This window comes from Cervus canadensis, chromosome 5 (genome assembly GCF_019320065.1).
Source record: "Cervus canadensis isolate Bull #8, Minnesota chromosome 5, ASM1932006v1, whole genome shotgun sequence".
Lineage (NCBI taxonomy): Eukaryota > Metazoa > Chordata > Mammalia > Artiodactyla > Cervidae > Cervus > Cervus canadensis.
In genome coordinates this window covers 14,745,084-14,769,818 of record NC_057390.1, presented here as the reverse complement: position 1 = coordinate 14,769,818, position 24,735 = coordinate 14,745,084, and the positions used below count along the sequence as shown (strand labels likewise).

General features: G+C 42.8%; 2 protein-coding genes across 2 annotated transcripts in view; one reads left to right on the top strand and one right to left on the bottom strand.

Moving 5' to 3' along the window:
• Positions 1-24,735, bottom strand: part of TTC27 (tetratricopeptide repeat domain 27) — a 164,454-nt gene that overhangs the window by 84,514 nt on the left and 55,205 nt on the right. Inside the window, exon 10 of the mRNA XM_043468286.1 lies at positions 12,516-12,629. Within this exon, the coding sequence (XP_043324221.1) occupies positions 12,516-12,629 (114 nt within the window). The remainder of the gene's footprint in view (positions 1-12,515; positions 12,630-24,735) is intronic.
• On the top strand, positions 3,574-5,490 carry LOC122441549 (sorting nexin-5-like). The gene has a single exon (XM_043468287.1). The coding sequence runs from the start codon at positions 3,599-3,601 to the stop codon at positions 4,811-4,813; it is 1,215 nt and encodes a 404-aa protein (XP_043324222.1). The 5' UTR covers positions 3,574-3,598; the 3' UTR covers positions 4,814-5,490.

Here is a 24,735-nt window from a genome sequence, read left to right as displayed (position 1 = left end):
CCAATGCAGGACACACAGGTTCTATCCTTCACACAAGATGATCCCACAAGCCACGGAGCAACAAAGCCCAAGGGTCACAACTATTGAGCCTGTGCTCCAGAGCGCGGGAACCACAACTACTGAGGCCACGTGCCGCAATTACTGAAGCCCGTGTGCTCTGGAGCCTCTGCTCCACGAGAGAAGCCACTGCAATAGCAAGCCCAGGCACCACGACGAGAGAGCAGCCCCGGTTTGCTGCAACCAGAGAAAAGTCTGCACAGCAACAAAGACCCAGCACAGCCAAAAATTTAAAACATTTTAAGAAGAGTATTTTACTGAATTTCCAGCATTTGATAAGGTTGTCAGTCTCAGGTACCATCAGCCAACACAAGTATCAGGTTTATTCCCCAAGGACAAACCATATCCAAGTAGTCCGAAAGACAAAGGCAAGACGCTAAGTACCAGGAGACTGGGACTGAACAGGAAGCCTGAGTTTCTACCGTTAATGTGTGTGTGTGAATGTGGACAGAAACAAGGAGCTCAGAGACAAATGGGTACCTTGCAAGCTTTCACACATTTCCAGAAACTGAGGTAAATGACCTCTAAAGCAGTGTCCTCCCTTTCACTTGCCATTTTCTCTCTCCAGGTTCTAAATTTCATGTATTTCACACTGAAAGTCATGGACACTTTGTCATAAGTTAAAATAGGTACGAGAAGTTGGTTTTTAAGGAAAGATAGTAACATCAGAAATGGAGAGCGAAAGAGAGACACAAATACACCCTAAACCAATCTTTAAGAGTTGAAAGCAAGCAGACTCTACACAAGGAGGGTGACAGAGAGATGTGAATAAACAAGAAATATGATGAGAAAAGAGTAAGGAAGAGTCTAGCTCAAACTAGACTGAGAGGTTGGTGGGGGGTGGGGGCGCGACAAGAGAATCAGGTGACAGAAAAGCCAGGTTCAACTGCTGGGACACACCAAAGACAACTTCATTCATGATGCATAAACTGTCATATGAAACTGTTTTCAAGTTTTAAGACTCCCTTTTAATGTCTTTTTCTCTCCAAACTCCACCTCAAAGCATTTATACTCTCACTGGTGAGACAATGTGCCTGTGCATAGTTTCTCTGACCCCAGATAATAACAACTCTTGAGTCTTCCAGAAACCAGTACCAGAGATCAGAAAACACTGCTAAAGAATGGGGAATAAAAGAATAAATCCCCACTAAACAATGATGGTCCCTCTCTATTTCCACCAGAGAAAGAACTTCCCTCCAAAAAAACTAGAGAAAATCAAGACTACATTTTAAAATTAGCACATGGAGACTGATTTAGGACAATTCTGAAGGACAATTCAGAACAAGGTCTGGTATGATTTAGACTTTATTTATGTGCTCATATCTAAAAGTATGGCACACATATCTTCAAAAAAACACAGCTAAGGACCTACACTTTCACTGAAGGCTATTCTTTTTTGCTTACATGATATCTAAGTGCTTATCAGCTCTCTGAAGAGCCAAGTCAAAATCAGCTGATAATCTAAAAGGTATGATTGATCATATGCCAAATCACCTTGCTTTTTTGTGCAATCTGTATATGCATGCATATGTCTAGGAGGGTGAGATTTATTATAAAAATCTGTACTTAATCAAATATATCCAACAGTTGGGTTGAACAGTTCTCTCTGAGAGAAGCCTGCAGTCATTCAATGTGATTCACAAACAGTTGTGGTCAAGTTAACTGCTATCTCAAACTTACAAGCCTAAGAAAACTTCCAACAGGAACAAGGAGAATGATAATCAAAACCTATTAACACATCTACTAAGTATCAACATCATCATTAAACCTATTGTTAACCCAGTTTCACCTCATGCATAGGGAACCGTAGCTCAGAGAGATTAAAAAAAATGGCTTGCCCAAAGTTTAATTTTTTTCTTTCTGGCTGTTGTTTTGTTTTAGTTTTTTGGCTGCGCAGCACAGCATACAGGATCTTAGTTTCCCTGACCAGAGACTGAACCCGTGCTCCCTGCATTGGAAGCGTTGAGTTTTAGCCTATGGACCACCAGGGAAGCCCCTGTGCCCAAGGTTTAAAGCTATGAATCAGGGCCTGTCTGATTCCAAACACTATACTGACAGCTTCACCAAAACCATAATCTCCTAACTTAAGTGGAAATGGTCAGATCTGTGAAAATAAAAAGCTGTTTCTCACTGGAAAATACTGAAAACTCAAACAGGGTTTTTCCCCACCTAATCCCATAAGAAGGGAGTCAGGGTCAGGAGATCTGGAGATCTGACCAAGATTTGTGCTTCCTGTTCCAAAGACTTTCTTTTGTCGGCTGGTAGGAACTGGGTCTACTAATGGGGGCTAGGAGAGCCTGGATGTCTTTTTTATGATTCCAGACTAAAGAACATAAAGAGGAAGTCTTCAAGGAAATGCAGACAAGGCTCTTGGAGCATTCCCCTTAGTCACACCTCAGCAGTTAATCTTTTCGGTGTCAGGACCTCTTTGAACTCTAATAAATTACTGAGGGACTATAAAGAGCTTTTGTTTTTGTGGGCTATTATGTATCAATATTTATCATATTAGAAATTAAAACTGAGTTAAATTTAAATATTAAGCTCATTCTAAAATAAAATAATGACTCCATTACATTAACTTACATAATATGTTTTATGAAAAATAACTATTTTTTTCCCAAAAAACAAAATCGTGAAAAGTTTAGCAAAATCTGGGGACTCTCCTGGTAGTCCAGTGGTTAGGACTTGTCACTTCCACTGCCAAGGGCCTGGGTTCAATCCCTGGTTAGGTAACTTAGATCCTGCAACCCAACTGGTGTCGTCAAAAAGAAAAGAAAAAACAATTGGCAATGACTTACACTTTTGCAAATCTATTCAATGCCTGGCCTAATAAGTGATAGCTGGATTCTCATACCTGCTTCTGTAGTCAATCTGTTGCAAAACGATGTTTTGGTTGAAATTTAGGAAGAAAATTTGACCTCACACAGATTGGTAGTTGGAAAAGGGAGAAGTATTTTAATAGCTTTTTAAGTTAATTTTGCATATTATTTTTTGATGCTACATCAAAATTCAACATGTGGTGAGCTTCTTAGAGTTATCTGCAATGTGGAATTTGAAATCCTATCAATGAAAGTTTTCCTGTTACATTAAATACTCTGTTATAGTAAATCCACTGGTTTAAATTAAAAAAAATCATAAAACAAACCCACTCATGGCTGTGTCTTGAACTTTTACTGGGTCTTTAACCCATGTTTGATTTTTCACGTCATGCACTGGTCATTTTGGAAAAATGTGAAGATTTGCAAATGTCCACATATTCCATGTAATATTAAAAATTACATGCACTAATATTATCAGCAAGCTCATATAAAAACTCCCATCCCAGTAATTGAAGCAATGGGAAGCTGTCAGGTTTATAACTGAAGATACAAGACTTCCAAAAGTTTCATTTTTTTTCTTCAAGCTCAAAATGTTATCACTGGGAGACGCGCCTCGGTATCAGAGTGTTTGGGCTTCCGCGTCCCCAGGGCGGCCCTGCGGTTGGCGGCTTCCGCATGGCCCGGAGCGAGGCCAGGCGGCCCCGCTGGAGACCCGCGTTGCCATGGCCGCGGTTCCCGTGGTGTTGCAGCAGCAGGAGGAGGACCGCAGCAAGCTGAGATCTGTGTCAGTGGACCTGAATGTTGATCCCTCGCTTCAGATTGACATACCTGATGCACTCAGTGAGAGAGATAAAGTCAAACTTACAGTGCACACCAAGACCACACTGCCCACGTTTCAGAGCCCAGAGTTTTCTGTTACAAGGCAACATGAAGACTTTGTGTGGCTACATGACACTCTTATTGAAACTACAGACTACGCTGGGCTTATTATCCCGCCAGCGCCCACCAAGCCCGACTTCGATGGCCCTCGAGAGAAGATGCAGAAGCTGGGAGAGGGTGAAGGGTCGATGACCAAAGAAGAGTTTGCCAAGATGAAGCAGGAGCTAGAAGCTGAGTACCTTGCTGTCTTCAAGAAGACTGTGTCTTCACACGAAGTCTTTCTTCAACGGCTCTCTTCTCACCCTGTTCTCAGTAAAGATCGCAACTTCCATGTTTTTTTGGAATATGATCAAGATCTAAGTGTCAGGCGGAAAAATACCAAAGAGATGTTTGGTGGCTTTTTTAAAAGTGTGGTGAAAAGTGCTGATGAAGTTCTTTTTTCAGGAGTTAAGGAGGTAGATGACTTTTTTGAGCAAGAGAAGACTTTCCTCATCAACTATTACAACAGGATCAAGGATTCCTATGCAAAGGCCGACAGGATGACCAGATCTCATAAAAGTGTCGCAGACGATTATATCCACACTGCAGCCTGCTTGCATAGCCTGGCTTTAGAGGAGCCTACAGTCATCAAGAAGTACCTGTTGAAGGTGGCTGAGCTGTTTGAAAAACTTAGGAAAGTGGAGAGTCGAGTCTCCTCAGATGAAGACCTGAAGCTGACGGAGCTCCTGCGCTACTACATGCTCAACATAGAGGCTGCCAAGGATCTCTTATACCGACGCACCAAAGCCCTCATCGACTATGAGAATTCAAACAAAGCTCTGGATAAGGCCCGGTTAAAGAGCAAAGATGTCAAGCTGGCCGAGGCACACCAGCAGGAATGCTGCCAGAAGTTTGAACAGCTCTCTGAATCTGCAAAAGAAGAGCTAATCAATTTCAAACGGAAGAGAGTGGCAGCGTTTAGGAAGAATCTAATTGAAATGTCTGAACTGGAAATAAAGCATGCCAGGAACAACGTGTCGCTCCTGCAAAGCTGCATAGACCTGTTCAAGAACAACTGAGTGAAGGACTGAATGTGAAGAAAGCCAGCATCACTTGCACTCAAATCATTACCACAGAAGATTTGATTTATCTTGACTTCAGTTTAAAATTATGTGAATACGTATTTTGATTTCTAAAGATCTTAACACTTAACCATGTTGGTTTAAAAATATTTCTATTGCATGCTCCTTGGACATAACTAATCTTGATGGCAGTTAATACCTCAGTGGGTAGAATCTTAAGTACTGGGTTCTCCTCTAATTTGTAGTGACGAAGAAAGGGTGTGGAATCACGTGCCTTCTGGAGCAAGTGTAATCAGCAGGGGCCCCACACATGTTGTCTCAAGTTTCATGTGCCCGGGTCGCTGTAATTTAGGGTAGGTGCCTGTTAATAGCAGATGAGTCAGCTACTTGTTAAGGTAACAGACATTCCATCCCTTTGTCAAGTGATTTTCCCCTTTCTTACTCTCACGGATCAGTAGTCACCTTCAGTTGTTTGTACTATAACAAGAGCAAGAAAAATATCATATCTTTATAAATACCCTTTGCAACTCCATTTTTATAGTTGGGATACAAATATTTGTGGGGAGAGGCTTATCTTGAGGGTATAAGAACAAGTAATGTGAACCCCTCCCTTCCTGGTGGGGGTGCAGTATGTGTGTGCTTGGACTTTTTATAAAGCATCCAATAAAATAAAATAAAAAAAAATGTTATCACTGGTAACAAATACAAGTGATAAGCTCACTTCATTCATTTTTGAGAAAATTTCGGCCATAATACCCAAGTTTGAATACCCGTAGGCTGTCAGTGGTTCTTCAAAGTAAAAACAGTGTTCCATGGGAAAAGCTCCATATTGTTACCCTGCTTATTTAACTCATATGCAGAGTACATCATGTGAAATGCCAAGCTGGATGAAGCACAAGCTGGAATCAATATCACCTGGAGAAATATCAATAACCTCAGATATGCAGATGACACCAGTCTTATGGCAGAAAGCTATGAGGAACTAAAGAGCCTCTTGAAGTGAAAGAGGAGAGTGAAAAAGCTGGCTTAAAACTCCATAATCAAAAAATGAATATCACAGCATCCGGTCCCATCACTTCATGGCAAATAGATAGGGAAACAATGGAAATAGTGACAGATTTGAGTTTCCTGGACTCCAAAATCACTTCGGACAGTGACTGCAGCCGTAAAATTAAAAGATGCTTGCTCCTTGGAAGAAAAGCTATGACAAACCTAGACAGCATATTCAAAAGCAGAGACATCACTTTTCTGACAAAGGTCCATATAGTCAAAGCTATGGTTTTTCAAAGAGTTATGTACAGATGTGAGAGTTGGACCACAAGGCTAAGCACTGAAGAATTGATGCTTTCGGACTGTGGTACTGGAGAAGACTCTTGAGAGTCCCCTGGATAGCAAGGAGATCAAACCAGTCAATCCTAAAGGAAATCAACCCTGACTCTTCACTGAAAGGACTGATGTTGAAGCTGAAGCTCCAATACTCTGGCCACCTGATGCAAAGAGCAGACTCATTGGAAAAGACCATGATACTGGGAAAGATCGAAGGCGGGAGGAGAAGGGGAAGACAGAGGATGAGATGATTGGATGACATCACCGACTCAATGCACATGAGTTTGAGCAAACTCCGGGAGATAGTGAAGGAGAGGGAAAGCCTGGTGTTCTGCAGTTCATGGGGTTGCAGAGTTGGACAGGACTTAGTGACTGAACAACAACAACAACGGGAAAAGCAGTTTGCTCAGGTTTTCTTGGAATAGCCACTACACTTCACACAGCCCAAGTGTTTTGTAAGTACCTCCCAGTTCACCACATAAAATATTTAAAAGCAAACTGTCAAGGGTAAAGATTTAATAAAATAATATTGACTGCTTTATCAAAGACAATCATAAACAAAACGGTCTTGTTTTTAAGTTACAACTGCATGGCCATGAGGCACAGGCGGACGGTCAGCACAGTGTGGAGTCCCGACCGTGATTCTGGAGAAGGGGCCAACAGTTTGACCTCCACTGCTTCTGCTGATTCAGTATCAACACAGCGACAAGGTAAAACAGTATCTCAGTATTGCCGCGAAGGGGCTTCCCAGGCAGTCCAGTGGTAAAGAATCTGTTTGCCAAACAGGAGACATGGGTTCGATCCCTGTGTCAGCAAAATCCCCTGGAAAAGGAAATGACAACCTACTCCAGTATTCTTGCCTGGGAATCCCATGGACAGAGGAGCTTGGTGGGCTACAGACCATGGGGTCACAAGAGTCAGACACGACTTAGCAACTACACAACAACAATGTTGCTGTGAAGACAGTTGTGACCTGAAGGAGCCTCAGGGCTCCACAATCACCCTCTGAGAACTGGGAGATGCACCATCTCACGTGCCTTTCCCAGGCCCTGCCCACTTTCAACTTTCTCCCAAAACTTCTCTGGGAGACGTTCTTAGAAGTTCTCCTTCACTATCTTGTCTTAAAAGTTCAGTGAGAGAAAAAAAAAAAAGTTCAGTGAGAAAAGTCAGTCTATTTATAGTCTGAAAGTATGGCAAGAGTGCAAAGAATATTTATTATTAAAACCTAAGTGAATGTTTTAAATTCCTAGTATCATCCTTTCTAAGAAAGTTAAAGCAGTCAAATCTAATAACAGTTACACCTACTTTCCTGAGCGGTCTCAGGCAAATGCAGAGCGCCTGTTCCACAGCGAACTCAACCTGGCTCCAGTCTGCGGCCCTCAGTAACACACACCTCTAAGGTTCCTTCAGGGACTCAGTTCCCTGTTAAATCACAACGCTGGCCTCCAGGCCTTGATAAATGCCCCTTTAGTCTCTGTTCAGTATGGACCTGGGTATGAGACAGGAAAACATCTGGAGCTACTAAAGATTAACAGCCGGTCTCAGCCAGGAGCAGGCCCTTCCGAAGGCAACCATAATCACCACCCTCACAGGACCTTCAATTTCTGTGGGCTGGGCTAAAGAGCTATATTTTAACAAGCACCTTGCAAGTGGTTCATATGTTCGGGCAAGTTTGGGAAACGTTGCACAAGGCTCTTAAGGGCGCTGTCCGGGGGGAAACCAATGTGTCAGTTCAACCAACACAATCTGATTCTGTCCAAGAATCCTGAGTGCCCCAGCTGGAATCTGACTGAAGTGAGCATTTAGTGCCTTTAGACGAGGGGTGTACATTATTCACCCCTCTAGTACATTCCTCTGCTATTTTTGAGTTTTCATTGAACTGTAACTTTCTAGATTTAAAAAATTTTTTTTACTATCAACAATATTTTATTGCTTCTCCCTTCTATTACCTCACTTCTCTATGAACCAACCGTCACCTAGTTTTATTAATCTAGTATTATGAAACTCACATCCTGGTTCGGCCCACCAGCCTTTCTCTGGGCAGCACCCTCTCTTGGCCTTAGCAGAAGCCTGTTTCACTCACCCATGTGCACATTCTTTTCCCACACAGGACCACATCCTGATATTATAGGCATTCCATGTTCCCCTCCTCTCACCTAAATTGTAGGCCCCGAGATGCTGAGTTCTGCCACCAAGCCTTGCTCACAAAAGCCTCTGTTTACTTCTTCCTGTCTACGCTGGTTCAACCCCCTTCCTCCAGATGATGCCAAGTTTTTCACAGATGGGTGCAACATGGTCAATCAAAGCATGGACTTTGAAACCCAAGGCAGACCTCGTTTGAATTCCAGTCCAGTTATTAGATCTTGGGTAAGTCACTTAAATTTTCTGTGCTTTACCATCTTCATCAAGAAAAATATAAGTAGCACCTACTTCCTAGGATTATCTAGCACCTGGCATCTGAGTGATCAGTAAATGGCAGTAACTATACACCGTTCTGAACAAAGAGTAGTAAATACAATGATTCCAATAAAATTAAAGCACAGCCACAGTCACAGGAGCAAGTTCTGGTATGTCTTTTAATAACTTTCAAATGTTACGTGTGGTTATTAACACAGGTGAAGTACAGAGCTAGAATGGAAGACATTTCTTATCTCAGGTTTCTGAACAGCTCAGTGGCAGGACACAGCACATTAAACATGAAGCACTGTCATTACTCCAATGTTTTTAGATCTTCCAGGTAGTAACGATTGCTTTCAGTGAGCTATGAAGGACTGGGCAGCTTTATTTTCTTGTACCTAGACTTACCCTCTTTAAAGTGAGGATAATACATATATGAAACAGATCGCCAGTCTAGGTTTGATGCATGAGACAGGGTGCTCAGGGCTGGTGCACTGGGATGACCCAGAAGGATGGAATGGGGAGGGAGGTGGGAGGGGGATTCAGGATGGGAACACATGGCTGATTCATATCAATGTATGGCAAAAACCACTACAATACTGTAAGGGAATTAGCCTCCAACTAAAATAAATAAATTTAAAAAATAAATAAAGTGAGGATAATAGTAACAGTCAACATTTACTGAGGGTTTTCTATGTGCAGGCACTATTTCAAGCATTAAATGAAGTCATTTAACCCCTTGGTACCTGAATGATGGCTCTCTCCATCCTCCAGGTGAGGGAAGTGAAGCAAGGTTAGGGGGCTCAGTCTTGGCCACAGTACATGATCTCTCTTCCTCTTAGACTGTGAGGGCTATAGACAACAAAATCTGGTGCTTTTCTGACAACAGACATTCTGATACTGAAGCAGGCAGAAAAGCAGAGAAATGGGAAAAGAGAGAAAGACCTGATGATCTGTTTGAGCCCTGAATCCAACTATCTCTGGGACCAGAATACCTCTAGACTCCCCAGCTATAAAAGTCAACAAATCCCTTCTCATAGTGAGTTTGAATTGGGTTTTTGTCCCTTAAGTTTCCTTACCGAGACCTGTTCTTAAATTGTACTAAAGTAGAAGATTAGAGGGTCTTGAAAAGCTCTGAGCTTCAATCTGTTTTCTATAAGCACCATGCATTTAGGAAAAGGATATTCAAAATAAGTATAAAGATTGAACACAATTTCTCAAATTTTGAAGCCACACCCTCTCATTGGGCAAACCAAACATGATCAAGGTCAGCCTGAACTACTAGATCACATTGCCACCCCACGTCCCATCCTCAGTACAGTGGCTCCATAACGGCAGCCATATATTTTCCATCCACACAAACAGTCACATATCAAGGTCAATGCTGAGCCTGCCAAGCATAGCACATGTGGATGTACTTTCATGAAGAAGATATGTGAAAACATAATATAGCACAAGCACGTTCTGACACTAAAACACGGGAGCGGAGACTGGAACGTAGAACAAATGACCAGCTTGTAATACAGAGGATACAAATTCTACACAAGTTCCCACAGACCAGTGGACACACCTCCAGCTAACAGAGCAGTTACTGCATGGACTCCAGTCTCTCAACACTTCTTATCGCTCCAGAGGGCAGTTTATCACTGTTTAGGAAACCCTATAAGAAAAAACTGACATTCCTTTATCTCTTTTTCCCTTAAAAAAATACAACCAACCAAACCGTGAATTACTACCCGCCAAGACCACGACCCTACCCTCAGTGTGACCACAACAACTGCTCTGCTCCTGTTAGCTTTGGCACGGGGCTGAAGATCTGGACTGCAATGATACTAGAAAGGCCGGGCTCTACAACTCTCAGACTGCTGAAGTGCCAGAGGAGAATATAACCTTCAACTCAGCTAATTCTTAATTATTCCTGCTGATGAGTAGGTAATGCAAAATGGATTTTTTTTTGGCTCATACATGGTTTAGTGGCATAGTGGGATGAGGAAGAAGCTGAATGATGACAGAGAGATAAGTACTTTATATACTCTGTTGGTAAAAAGCAGGGTATAAATAAATACAACATTTGGCATTCAACAAACATCCACCAAGTGCCTATTCTGAGTATACAAAATAAGTAAAACACAGAATCGGATCCCTCAAGAAGCTCACATTCTAGCTGTGAAGATGGAAAGATTTTCAAATAAAATATAATTTAGTAAATGCTAAAATACAGTATCAAGAACAGACATTCTAAAAATACTGATTCAGAAGTTGTGAAATCTCAATTATCTGCTACCATTAAGAAAGTCAAACTGCAGCATGAATAGTCTCCAGTGACAGAAAACTGCTATAATCTCAAATTCCCAGAAATTCAAGGGTGAAGGAAAAGATTCCTGCCATGCAGTCATCTTCAGAGGCACAACCACCTGGATAGGGGCAGATTTAAATTTAAATTAACTGGTTTAAGAGATAACTGGGTAATTAAAATTCATCAGCAAAACTATTTTAATAATGAACATAAAGTAACCTAACATTAATCCTCAACAACTGAGCTGAGTTTATCTAATATTATTAGACAAGGATATTATTAAATTATTATTAGACAAGGATGACATCTGGTTTACACAAGTTTTTTTTTTTGTTTGTTTGAACAAAAGTTAGATGTAGGTATGTAGGGCTTCCCTGGTGGTTCAGATGGTAAAGAATCTATCTGCAATGCAGGAGACCTGGGTTTGATGCCTGGGTCAGGACTCCCTTGGAGAAGGGAATGGCTACCCACTCCAGTGTTTCTGCCTGGAGAATCCCATTGACAGAGAAGTCTGGTGGGGATCCATGGAGTTGCAAAGAACTGGGCATGACTGAGAAACTAACACTTTCTCTTTCACTCTGAATGTACGAGGTTTCAATTAATTTGCCTCATATTTGGATTATATGTATAATATACTGCTTTTACCATACTAAAGCATAGAAGGAAAAGATGTGCTCTCATCATAAGGAAAGGAGAAGGAAACGGCAACCCACTCTAGTATTCTTGCCTGGAGGATCCCATGGACAGAGGAGCCTGGCGGGCTACAGTTCATGGAGTCACAAGAGTCGGACATGACTTAGCGACTAAACCACCACCACCTAAAGTGGGCTTCGCTGGTGGCTCAGACTGCAAAGAATCATCCTGCTAATGCAGGAGACCCAGCTTCAATCCTTAGGTCAGAAAGGCCCCCTGGAAAAGGGAACAGCAACCCACATTTAGTTGGAGTTTCAATATCAGACTCTCAAAATTAATAGAATGAATAGACAGAGCTTCCAGGGTAGTAAACGCACCCAAGTTCTGGGAGGGTGGGACACCCTAAACTCTACAAAGACAGAAGCTCCTCTGCTAAGGACCCTTCCAGACCTTGGCCCAAAAACCTCTTCATTTAGCTGCTCATTGATATCCTTTATAATATCCTTTATAATAAATCAGTAATAGTAATTAAGTGTCTCCCTGAGTTTTGTGAGCCATTCTAGCAAATGATCAAACCTGAGCTGAGAAGGTAGTCATGAAAACTCCTAGTTTATAGCCATTCGATCAGAAGTATCAGGCTTGAAATCAGAATCAGAAAAGGGAGGCAGTCTTATGGGACTGAGCCCTTCGTGTATGGGGTTTGTACTAATGCCACGTAGTGTCAGAATTGAATTAAACTGTAGGACACCCAATTGATGTCCACAGGGAAATGAAGACATACTTGGTGTGGAAACACCCACACACTTGGCATCAGAAGTGTGAGCAGAGGAGCAGCTTTCCTTAGAGAGGTTAACACCAGAGTCACAGAGCTCAGTACATAGCTGGGCTCTGGAGTCAAGCAGATTCCAGAACAACACTCTCAAACAATAAAATGTGTTTGAGTAAAATGAAAGCCATCTCATTATTTTATACTCATAACAAACATGCATGGTTACTGATAACAATAAAGAGTTGGAAAACTAACAAGAATTGCAACATAATTCTTACCTGTGTCTGCCTCATTGCCCGTTCCACTCGGCGGGTGCTTCCTCTCTCAAGTTTTGTTCGGAGGATCAAAGCTGATGTCTGAATGGCCCAGAACTTGGGTTGTGAAAGTAAACACTGATGGGGAGGGGAAAAAAAAAAAAGACCACAAAATAAATGGATAAACTGGATAATCCACTCTGAATATAACAAAATTAATATATCAGGATATAGCTGAGTGACGACTTGAAAATCATCTCAGCGAAAAATAAAAGACGACGTGTGCTTTCAAATGTTTTTGGAAAAGAATGTGTTCATTTGAGCAGAATCATTACTTAACTGAGCTGACCTGTTCAACTGAATAAATTCCTTAAGGAATGAATCAGAATTATTTCCAGATAATCGAAACAGTAAATGGAATAAATCATACCATTAATTAATACATCTTTTTTATCTCGTGAGTTATACAAATGTTAAAGACCATACTTCTCAAATTTGAAATAAATTTTTAAAAATTATCCAAACTCACAAAGGAAAACAAATAATTAGAAATCTAGTACCTTTTCACTTAAAAAATACCCTAATCCCCTGATGCAAAGGCACATCAAAGTTTAAGGAAACCATCCTAACATTTTTGAGAATGCTTTCTAGTCCTTGTTAGGGTAGAGAGTCTCTAATTTTAGTTAAATGTTATCCTAGAGGGACATCTTAAGAAAGACTGGCTCATAAGAAAATCACGAATATGCACACACTGAAACCTAGACCCAGAGAAAGCTGTGACCACCATCAATTCAGAGGGTGAGGTAGAAACCACTGAATCTGTCCACAAATGCAGGGGGTGAGGATGAGTGAGTTCTGAGTGCACAAGAACAGGAGGAAAATGTATTCTGATACAGTAGGGACTGCTCAGTATAATGAACACAGTTTAAGCTCTTTGCTGATGACACGGAAACCAACAGTGACCCTGAGTGATCATTCCCCAACAGTAACTTACAGTGAAGGTTGCTTCAAAGAAAGGCAAAAGGCGTACTTGTCTGACAGTTGACTACATCCTTATTTACTTATTTATAAAAATCAGATATTAAAAAATCCCAGTTAACTAGAGTCCAAAGAGTCATTCAAAACCTAGCTGTGCATCAGAAGAAGCTTTTGGTATTTTAAAAGGTAAAATCAGACCTCTGAGAGAAGGATCTGAGCATCAGTGTTTCTTAAAACACTCTCCAAATAATTCTAAGATATAGCCAAATTGAAGAATTATGAGGCTAAGCTAATACAAGTGTTGTTTAGTCACTAAGTAGTGTCCAACTCTTTTGAGATCCCATGGAGTGTAGCCTGCCAGGCTCCTCTATCCATGGGACTCTCCAGGCAAGAATACAGGAGTAAGCTGCCATTTCCTTCTCCAGGAGATCTTTCTGATGTAGGAAATGAACTCTTGTCTCCTGCATTGGCAGGCAGATTCCTTACCAAGCCACCAGGGAAGCAACACAACTATTTGTTTTTTGGTTAAAGGCACTAATAACTCCAAATTCTCATTAAAAGTCAGCAAGAAGTCCTTCAATGGAGTATAAACGCTATCAAAGTCTCTCCAATTCTTTACTGTACCATAAATGGCCAGCTCACTTTCATCATTTCTGTTATTTGCCTGGTCCCTATGGGTACTGGAATTTTCAACTCCAAATCTAGGCCTACTTTCTTATAATTAAAAAGGGAACAATGGATTAGGTTACGTGCTCAATGTCACACCTTCATTAGTAGCAAAAGCTGATTCTAATACTTTGAAGGGCTCTTGATCCCCCAAACAACACCTTTTTATTTTTGGCATAAGCTGCAACCATTTTCACTTTGTAACTGAAATACAGTTGATACAATATTTTTTCAGTTTCATGAGTGATGATTTGACATTTACATACATTATAAAGGGATCACCCCAATAAGTCCAGTAACCATCTTCCCCATACAAAGATATTATATCCCCATGACTTATTTATTATATAGCTGGAGGTATGTAACTGTTAATCTCCTTTACCTATTTTGCCCACCCCACCTCACTTTCTGGCAGTCACCTGTTTCTTCTCTGAATCTATGAGTCTGTTTTGTATGGTTTGCGCCTTGTTTTTTAAGGCCACCATATAAGTGAGGTCAAGTAGTCCTTCTTGTCTGACTTATAACACCCTCTAGATCCATTCATGTTGTCGCAAATAGCAAGATATCACTTTTTTGGCCGCAGAACGTTTGTATTGTTTTCTCAACACTTTCTCCAAGGAAGTGGATGACAGTACCTAGGAAACGCTGGTAGAGCAATGTACGTAGAGCATTCAGTGAGAATAAAAAAAAACTTTAGGGAACTGCTGTATTAAAGGGAAGTAGAAGGAGTAAACAAAGCATATACAAATAAGGAGGAAAGAGAATCAGAAGAATTCATTCTTACTGAAGTGTGTTCATTCATTAATTCACTTGAGCACTTACTCTGCACAAGGCAATGTGCACAAGGCCCCAGGGACAAAGCAGTGAGCAAGACAAACAAGGTCCCTGCCCTCAGAGAATTTACATTCTAATGTAATGACTATTAGGTAATCTTATTCTTCTATTAATATAACTAAGTTCAAAACAAAGAATGAAACCTTTTTCATTAAGTAAATCTGCATAGTGATTCTCCTACCTACAGTGGGTGGCCTTTTTTCTCTTCATTTTATTAAAGGGACTGTCTCTGTAACCTCACGACAGGATGGAAGAGCACCTAGGAAAAGACTCTGTAAAACCGGGCAGATCATCTCCCGTCAGCCAGAGCTTGATCAGAATCCCAGGGAGGTGATTAGCTGGGAAGTCACCTCACCTCTCAGGATCTCAGTTTTCATCTTTCTAAAATAGGAACAGTAATTCCCATTGAAGAAGGAATTCATAGGGCCTGGACTCCATCTCAGGCCTGTCTGTGCTGATCGTGCGCGGCCACCTCTCCAGTGGACTCTGAACTCTGTGCTTAGCGCCTGTGGGAATGACAATGGAAGGATAAGACCCCCCTCTGGGCAGGGGAATCTTGAAGAACAGACACTAATCACCCCTGCCTCTGGACACTAGCTATCAGAATGTAAGCACAGGCTTATCAGTTATTAACTATTTGTTATGTAACTGCGGGCTTATTGATTATTGACTGTTTGAACACATAACACGTGAATGATGGGGTTATTGTAGTTGTATTTACCCTTCCTTTGTTTATGTAAGTCTCAAGGGAATTGGGGTAGTGGGTTTGGACACATGGGGTACAAAAGATTTTCACAAATGCTGGTCGGGGTCCTTGGCTAAGAGGAGACTCTGCCTTGGGCCCGCCGGTGTAATAAACTGCACTCCACTATCTGCATTGTCCTTCTGAGTGAGTCTGTTTCCCGGAAAGCGTGGCTAAAACATTTGGTGCATGGGCCGGGAAACTCCTCACTTTGAGGAGACAGGTCTCATTTGAGGCCACCCCGAGGCTTTATGGCTTCAATCTCCTAGAGGGGGGAAGGCGCCTCGCCCCTCTGGAAGGATTCTGCTTCTCAACGCCCGGACCTTTCACGTCAGCAGGTAGTGGACGGCAGCAGGGGAACTGAGCGCTCAGGTGAGGAGGAGCCCACCCGGCAGGGTGGAAGAGGGGGCCTGATCACCCCCCTGGGAGGGACTAGAAGGAGCAAGGACCCACAGGAGCCTGGAATAGGCAGGCGGCGATTGCTTGGTACACAGGTCGACGAGCGTGCTAGGGTTTAGGAAGGAAATTTGTGAAGGTCATTTAGGAGGTGTTTCCACGCCGTCTCGGGGAATATTATTACCAAGCGATCGCCAGGGGATTTTTAGAATAGGAAACTGGTCCTTGTATGTTCGTATTCTGCCCTCCCCCAGGAGGTGTCCTGTCTGCTGTGAAATTCTTGACCCCCTCGGAATTGTTAGGCTAGAAGGAGGGGGATACAGAAGTGAGTATGAATTGGCTTTTCCGGAGATGGCCTGGGACATGGGATATTTAACCCATCTGTGTTTTCATTCGCACCTGATCAAGCCCACCAAGGCAGAATGGACTTTAAGGGAGAAACAGTCTTGGACCATGTGATGTTCTGGTTCAGCTATGCTGACTGGCAGGTGAAGACACGCCGATCCCCCTTCTCCCTCTGGGGTCTGGCAGGTAAGGCTCTTCTCGCCCCAATTAGGAAGGAGGCAGAATGGCAATTTAAGTGTCACTGAGTGGAAATATCAGAAGTACATAGGGTACTGAGAACTTCGTAGACAGAACGAAAAGGAAAAGTAGAAGAAGGTCCGAGAAGGTAAGCAAGATGGGGGAAAGTGAATCTAAGGCAACTGTATTGGAGTGCATAATTAAAAATTTAAAGAAGGGATTAGGAGGAGACTATGGGGTGAAGATGAAGCCTAACTGCCTCCACATACTCTGTGAGGTCGAATGGACCCCTATGGGAGCAGGATGGCCACCAGAGAACACCGTGAACTTAAAGTCACAGGAGAGCCAGGACACCTGGATCAGTATCCATCTATTGACTCATGGCTAGGGTTAGCTCGAGACCCTCCTACTTGGACAAGTTTCTGTATCCAGAAGGGAAAGGGAAAAATATTAATGGCACAAAAATTGACTGATGATAAAAAAGGAAATTCTACAGGATTTGGACAGGGATGACCTGACCCCTCCCGCATACTGGATAATGACACGCCTGCCTCCCAGTGCTTCACCAGGACTGGAGGCCGCCTTAATGCCCGATCCAGGGCCAGGTGAAGTTTCTGCAACAGCCAGCTTTCCCGGAGTTCGTAGAGCCGCCGTTTGGGCAGGCTCCGATCCCGGTGACAGAAGCCTCTGGCCAACACTTCCAGAATCCGGCTCCAACCGAACCACCCAAGCTATGCCCGCCTCTCCCGGTGAGTACTGACAAGAGGGGGAGGGAGATGTTGGAATTAAGCAGAGACCGCGCTCTGCCAGAGAGCCGGAGGGAATAAAAGAGAACAGACAAGAGACTTACAGTGTTAGCTGCTGCTCTGGGAAAGTCTATCTCGGGCCCTCCAGAAAACCTCATCTGCCCCAAGGACAGGACAGTCCTTCAGCCGGTCCCAAGGGAGGCCCTGGGCCCATTACAGCCAAACCAGTGTGCCTGGCGCCGAGCTTTTGGCCACTGGAAGAATGAATGCCCTGAGGCAAGGAAGGAAGAGGAAGCTCCTGCAGTTGTGGGGCTTGCTGACCTGGAAATTAACTAGGGCTGCCAGGGCTCAGAGATATCAGGTCCCTGCGAGCCCATGGTAACCGTAAAAGTGGGGGACCAAAACATTGACTTCATGGTGGATACAGGAGCAGAACTGTCGGTAGTAACAAAACCTGTGGCACCTCTGTCCACAAAGACTACCGCTGTAACTGGGGTATCGGGAGAAGAGATGACTAAATCGTTTTGCCAGCTCAGAAAATGTCAGATGGGGGGAGGGCACCAAGTGATTCATGAATTCCTCTACATTCCTGAGTGCCCAGTACCCCTGTTGGGAGGAGACTTGCTCTCCAAACTAGGAGCACAGGTGACTTTCTCCCCTGAGGAGAGGCCCACCTTCTGGACGGACTCTATGACTTATTTGCCCTCTCTCTCAATACCAACCCAAGATGAGTGGAGGTTGCATGAGCCTCTGAAGGCAGAACCGGGTGGGCCAGAAGAGCATGAGGGAGCTAACTCAATTATTCCCTGAGGTCTGGGTGGAAGACAACCCCCCCTCCCCCCAGGCTGGCTAAACATCACGCCCCAGTGATAATGGAACTCAAACCAGGCACCATCCCGGTTAGAGGGCGCCAGTACCCGCTATGGATGGAGGCCTGAGCCGGCATATTGCCCCACATCAATAGATTGAAACAAGCAGGCATTCTAGTAGAGTGCCAGTCGGCTTGGAATACGCCAATCCTGCCAGTCAAAAGGGAAGGAGGACAGGACTATAGGCCTGTACAAGATCTCAGGCTAGTCAACCAGGCTACTGTGACTTTACACCCCACTGTTCCAAACCCTTATACCTTACTTAGCCTCCTCCCACCGAGGACTAAAGTTTACACTTGCCTAGATCTCAAGGATGCCTTCTTCTGCATATGCCTCGCCCCAGGGTCACAGCCCATCTTTGCCTTTGAATGGGAAGATCCAGTGGGGAGCACCAAACAACAGCTCATCTGGACTCCCCCACAAGGGTTTAAAAACTTCCCAGCCATCTTTGGGGAAGCCTTGGCTTCTGATCTGGACTCATTCCATCCAGAAGAGTATGGACGTCAGCTCCTACAATAGGGGGATGACCTGCTGCTGGCTGCCTGAGACCAAGGAAAAATGCTGGAAAGGGACAAATGCACTGCTCCAGCTGTTGATGGAAGCAGGTTACCAGGTGTCGAAGAAGAAGGCACAGATCTACAAAGAGGAGGCCCAGAGTTCTGAGATGGTGGAATGAACCAACCAGACACTTAAAGGGACTCTCCAAGTGGATCAGAGAGACTGACTGCTCCTGAGTGGACTTGCTTCCAATGGCTCTGCTCAGACTCAGGATGACCCCACAGTCCCAAGGCTATTCTCCGCACGAAATTGTGTATGGGAGGCCTCCTCCCATAATAAAACAGGTGTCAACAAATTTGCCTCAGGTAAGGGGGGATAGGATTTCACAGCAGATGGAACTGGGTAAGGTAATAAATCGGGTAACTAAGTTTGTACAAGAAAGGGTGCCGTTCCCCCTTGGGGAACAGATTCATAAGTTTACACTTGGTGACCAAGTATGGGTCAAAGATTAGAAACATGATTTGCTAGCCCTTTGGTGAAAGGGCCCTTATGTTATTCTAACTACCCCTACTGCAGTTAAAGTTGCAGGTATTGTCCCTTGATCCATCACACCAGAGCGAAGAAGGCATACCACGCTGACCCGGAGGACGCCAAGTGGACCATCCAGAAGGACCCCACCGACCCATGGGGAACCAAGATCATTCTGAAGAGGAAGAAGAGAACGAGATCCCGGACGAGCCCTCTACAGGATGGAGCTGGGTAAACGACTCCTGCTGCTCGGCCTCATCAACGCAATTCTGAACCTGACCAGTGTTCCTGCACAGGACAACGTCTTCATCTCGTAGGCACATTCTTACGCGAACTTCCACAACTCCTCCAACTGTTGGGTATGTGGGGCTATGCCCCTGTCAGTAATAGACAGACTCCCCTGGTGGGTATCGTCACTCCGTTATGAGGACTTTAACAACAAAAAGGAACTTTCCTCTCTCTCACCAACCATAACCTTTCTTTGCCCTCTGGTGTTAGAAGAAGCCATCAATGGGCCAGGGACATAGGGTTACATTTAACATGAACACCAGCCTTACGGAGATAACTAAGGATTATACCTCATATATGAGAATTAAAGAGGAAAAGGGCTCCCTTACAAAAGGGGGACAGGCCTCCCGGTGCCTTGAGCAATACTACCAGGTCTGGGATGAATATTTCTGGATGACTCCTGAGAAAGGACAGTTGATTGCCCCTGCTACTATTTGCTGGGAACAAAAAGAACAGAAAGTTGGATTTGGAGACCATCCCCTAGACCCAAAAGAATTGTTATTTGTCCCCTGAACAAAGTAAACAAATCTTGGAAGTTACCTATCACCCCAATCAGTCTGCTCAGTGGCCCGGTTCCGACTGGAAATATAATCCTGGAATCCGCTGGGTAGCCCCCAATGGGACCCAGTGGCTCTGTGGGCTTAACTTATGGCCATGGTTACCAGTTGGCTGGGTGCGGCGTTGCACATTAGGATTTGCTTTCGCCCATGGCAGAATTAAGCCTAGCCTACAGCAGCCTCCAGTAAACCTGCCTTATCTGCATGCAAGATGGACACGATCTGTGTTCCAATGGTATGACTATCTTGCTGCCTTGTTTATACCCTCTGTAGGGACAACGGATATCATGGTTAAGGTAGAGGCCTTAACTAATTTCATTAAACAGGCCCTCTTATACAGTACTAAAGCCATTCAAGCTTTGAACGAAGAACAGATTCAGATGAGGAAGGCAGTAATTCAAAATAGGATGGCATTAGACATACTCACAGCAGCCCAAGGAGGGACTTTGGCGAATGGTGTGTACATCCCTGACCTGTCTGAAGATGTATCTGCTGCCTTGGAGGATATGCAAAATCAAGTGAAAGCCATGTCTAATGAACTGTTGTTATAGTAATCTTGATCATACTGCTTTGTGGGCCCTGCTTCCTACAATGCCTTGTGAATTTTGTAACCCAGAGGTTGATAGCATTCTCTCATGTGGGTGGCAGGAGGGCTAAGGTACAATATATCTCAAAAAATGATGCTCGTTATGGAAACTAAGAGCATCAAGAGGGGGGAATGAAGAAGGAATTCATAGGGCCTGGACTCCATCTCAGGCCTGTCTGTGCTGATCGTGCGCGGCCACCTCTCCAGTGGACTCTGAACTCTGTGCTTAGCGCCTGTGGGAATGACAATGGAAGGATAAGACCCCCCTCTGGGCAGGGGAATCTTGAAGAACAGACACTAATCACCCCTGCCTCCGGACACTAGCTATCAGAATGTAAGCACAGGCTTATCAGTTATTAACTATTTGGAATGTAACTGAGGGCTTATTGATTATTGACTGTTTGAACACATAACACGTGAATCATGGGGTTATTGTAGTTGTATTTACCCTTCCTTTGTTTATGTAAGTCTCAAGGGAATTGGGGTAGTGGGTTTGGACACATGGGGTATAAAAGATTTTCACAAATGCTGGTCGGGGTCCTTGGCTAAGAGGAGACTCTGCCTTGGGCCCGCCGGCGTAATAAACTGCACTCCACTATCTGCATTGTCCTTCTGAGTGAGTCTGTTTCCCGGAAAGCGTGGCTATAACAAATGTGAGTGCTTTTTTCCTGTTAATCTTTGTCAGTTTAATTTTTAGATCCAGCCTGGGACCCTAAGAAGGTCGAGGAAAACTCCCAGCTCCCGGCCACACGGTCACTTTACTAATAACATCAAGGGGCAGACCAGTGCAGGAGGTAGGGTTGTCAGTTAAATCCCAGCTTTAAAGGATTTGCACACCAAAGCGGGGGTGGGGGCGGCAGGGATATCTGCCTCAGGAAAACTACCAACTCAGACTGTTTTCTATGCTGGCATGAGAACAAGAGTTTGCCTGAGACTTTAATGTGAGAGGGTCAAGCAAAACATTCTCACTAAACGCTGAAAGTAAAAATGCAATCTGAAAAACAGACATTTGAAAAGCTTTAAAAAAAAGAACTGCCTGGATAATGATATCACTGAAGAATGTATTTATCTTACATTTGTTTGGCTGGGAGATGTCTGACTTGGGAAAGTCTTTCTAAAGGAGGTAATTGCAGATAGGCTTTGTTTAATATATCTTAAACAAAACACTGCTGCCCACAAGATAAGAATCAATCAGAATATGGGATACACAAAAAGAAAATTAAATAGGAGATATATGCTTCATTTTACTGCTGAATAATATTTCACGGCAATATATGATCTATTAACCATTATACTGCTAACAGGCGTTAAGGTAGTCTCCAATCTGGGAACTACCAGATGGCCAATGAATATTCTAATGTGCTATCAGAATGTGCCATCACGAACATTCTAAAACAGGTTCTTCAGCTCAACAGGTATTCTGTCAGACATGCATTAATACTTAGGAGTGAAACTGCTAGGTCAGAGTACTGAGCTTTCATGAATACTCCAATCTTCTGACAGGTTTTCTACTTTATACTCTTATTTATTAGAAACATTAGAGTCCTTGTTCCTTCACAACCTTGCAACACTCAACACTATCTGTTTTTTTGTATTTTAGTCATTCTGGTGAATATTTAGTAGTATTCCATATGGTTAACTTGTTTATCTGTAACAAATTCACATTTCTCTAATGATTAATAAAGTTGAGCACTTTTTAATATGTTAATGACCATTTCAGCCCTCTTTTTTAAGTTCCTACTGAAGTCCTTTGCCTGTTATTTTCTACTGGGTTGTCAAAATTTTTCTTGATAATTTGTTAAATAGTCTTATTTTTTGGACACAAGCCCTCTGTCTTTTTGTTGGAGGAGGGTAATAGATTACTATTCTTATTTGACAAATCCTTACACAATACATACTAGTGTTTGCAAAGCACTGGTCTAAGTGCCTTACAAATATTAATGGTATCTTTTAATTTTTAAAAAGTGCTTAATATTAATAATAATCTAGTTTATCATTTTGGTTTTATGGTTAGAGCCTTATTATTGTTTTTGACTGTCCTAAAGTCGCAAAGATGTTCTCCTATAGTTTCCTCTTAAAAACTTTACTGTTCTGCTTTTCACTTCTACATGTTCAATCTGGAATTGATTTTTGTATATGTAGTATGATATAGGGGCTAAGATAGACTGTTTCCATATAAATATAAATCATCCAGCGCCATTTATCGAAAAGCCTACCCCTTCCCTACTGCACTGCAGTGCCAACTTCGACATGAGTCAGATGAACCATGTATGTGTGGCTCTGCTTTTGGACTCTGTTCCACTGGTTAGTTTTTATTTCCTCAAGTCAAAATGTCTTAATTCAGTGTTTCTCAAACTTTAAAGTGCACAAGAATAATCCAGAGAGATTGCTAAAACACAGACTCCTTGGCCCCAGCCCCAGAGACTCGGATTCAATAGGGTGTGAAGTGAAGCCGGAGAAATTCCATTTCTAACAAGCTCCCAGGTGATGCTGATGCTGCCAGTTCAAGAACCACTACATGCTAAGCTGTCTTAATTGATACAGTTTTATAAGCCATCTTGGTATCTGCCAACTTAAGTACTCCAACTCTGTTCTTCATGACTCCCTTAGTTATTCTTAGCCCTTTACATTTCCATGTGAATTTTAAAGTCAGCTTGAGTCCCCAAAATCAAAAGAACAGCAGCAGCAGCAACAAAGGAAACAATAACAACAAAAATCAAGCCACTGGGATTCTGTTAGGGATTGTATTGAAAATGGAGGTTAATTTGAGAAGACCTGAAATTTCAATATTGAGTACTGTATATGAATACTGTATATCCCATGAATATATATATACTGTATATCCCATGAATACTGTATATCCCTCCATTTATTTAGGTCCTAATTAATTTCTCTTAATAATGTTCTGTTGCTGCTGATCAGTCACTTAGTTGTGTCGACTCTGCGACCCTATGGACAGCGCGCTGGGTGTCCCTGTCCTTCACCACCCCGAGTTTGCTTAAACTTATGTCCACTGAATTAGTGATGGCATCCAACCATCTCAACCTCTATTGTCCCCTTCTCCTCCTGCCTTCTGAGCATTAGGGTCTTTTCAAATGAGTTAGCTCTTCACATCAGGTGGCCAAAGTATTGGAGCTTCAGTATCAGCCCTTCCAATGAATATTCAGGGTTAATTTCTTTTAGGATTGACTGGTTTAATCTCCTTGCAGTCCAAGGGATTTTCAAGGGTCTTCACCAACACCACAGTTCAAAAGCATCAGTTCTTCAGTGTTCAGCCTTCCTTATGGTCCAACTCTCACATCCATATATGACTACTAGAAAAACCACAGCTTTCACTATACAGACCTTTGTGGGCAAATAATGTCTCTGCTTTTTAATATGTTGTCTAGGTTTGTCATTGTCATTGCCTTTCTTCCAAGGAGCAAGCATCTTAATTTTATGGCAACAGTCACCATCTGTGGTGATTTTGGAGCCCAAGAAAATAAAGTCTGCCACTGTTTCCCCATCTACTTGCCATGAAGTGATGGGACCAGATGCCACGATCTTAGCTTTTTGAATGTTGAGTTTTAAGCCAGCTTTTTCACTCTCCTCTTTCATCTTTATCAAGAAGCTCTTTTTTTTAATGGTAGTTAAGATATATGTAACATAAAATGTACCATCTTGACCATCTTTAAGTGTACAGTTTAATTATATATATCCACATAGTTGTACAACTAATCTCTAGATTTCTTCTCATCTTGCAACTGAAACTCTATACCCATTAAACATTTCCCCATTGTCCTCACCCCACCCAGGTGCAACCACCATGCTACCTGCTGTTTCTGTGAATTTCACTACTCTTGGTACCTCATACAAATGGAATCATGCAGTTGCAAGTGCTATATTTTACAAGTTCATTTATTTTTACCTGGAATCTATTAACTAAAGCAATTTGATGAAATACTGGCTCACTAAATTGAGTACTATCTAAAAATACAGTAAAAATCAGACACTTAAGAAATTTGGTGTTTTCAACTGGAAGCAATTTGAGAATC

Coding starts and splice junctions, on each gene's coding strand:
- LOC122441549 (XM_043468287.1), top strand. CDS start 3,599: ATGGCCGCGGTTCCCGTGGTGTTGCAGCAGCAGGAGGAGGACCGCAGC.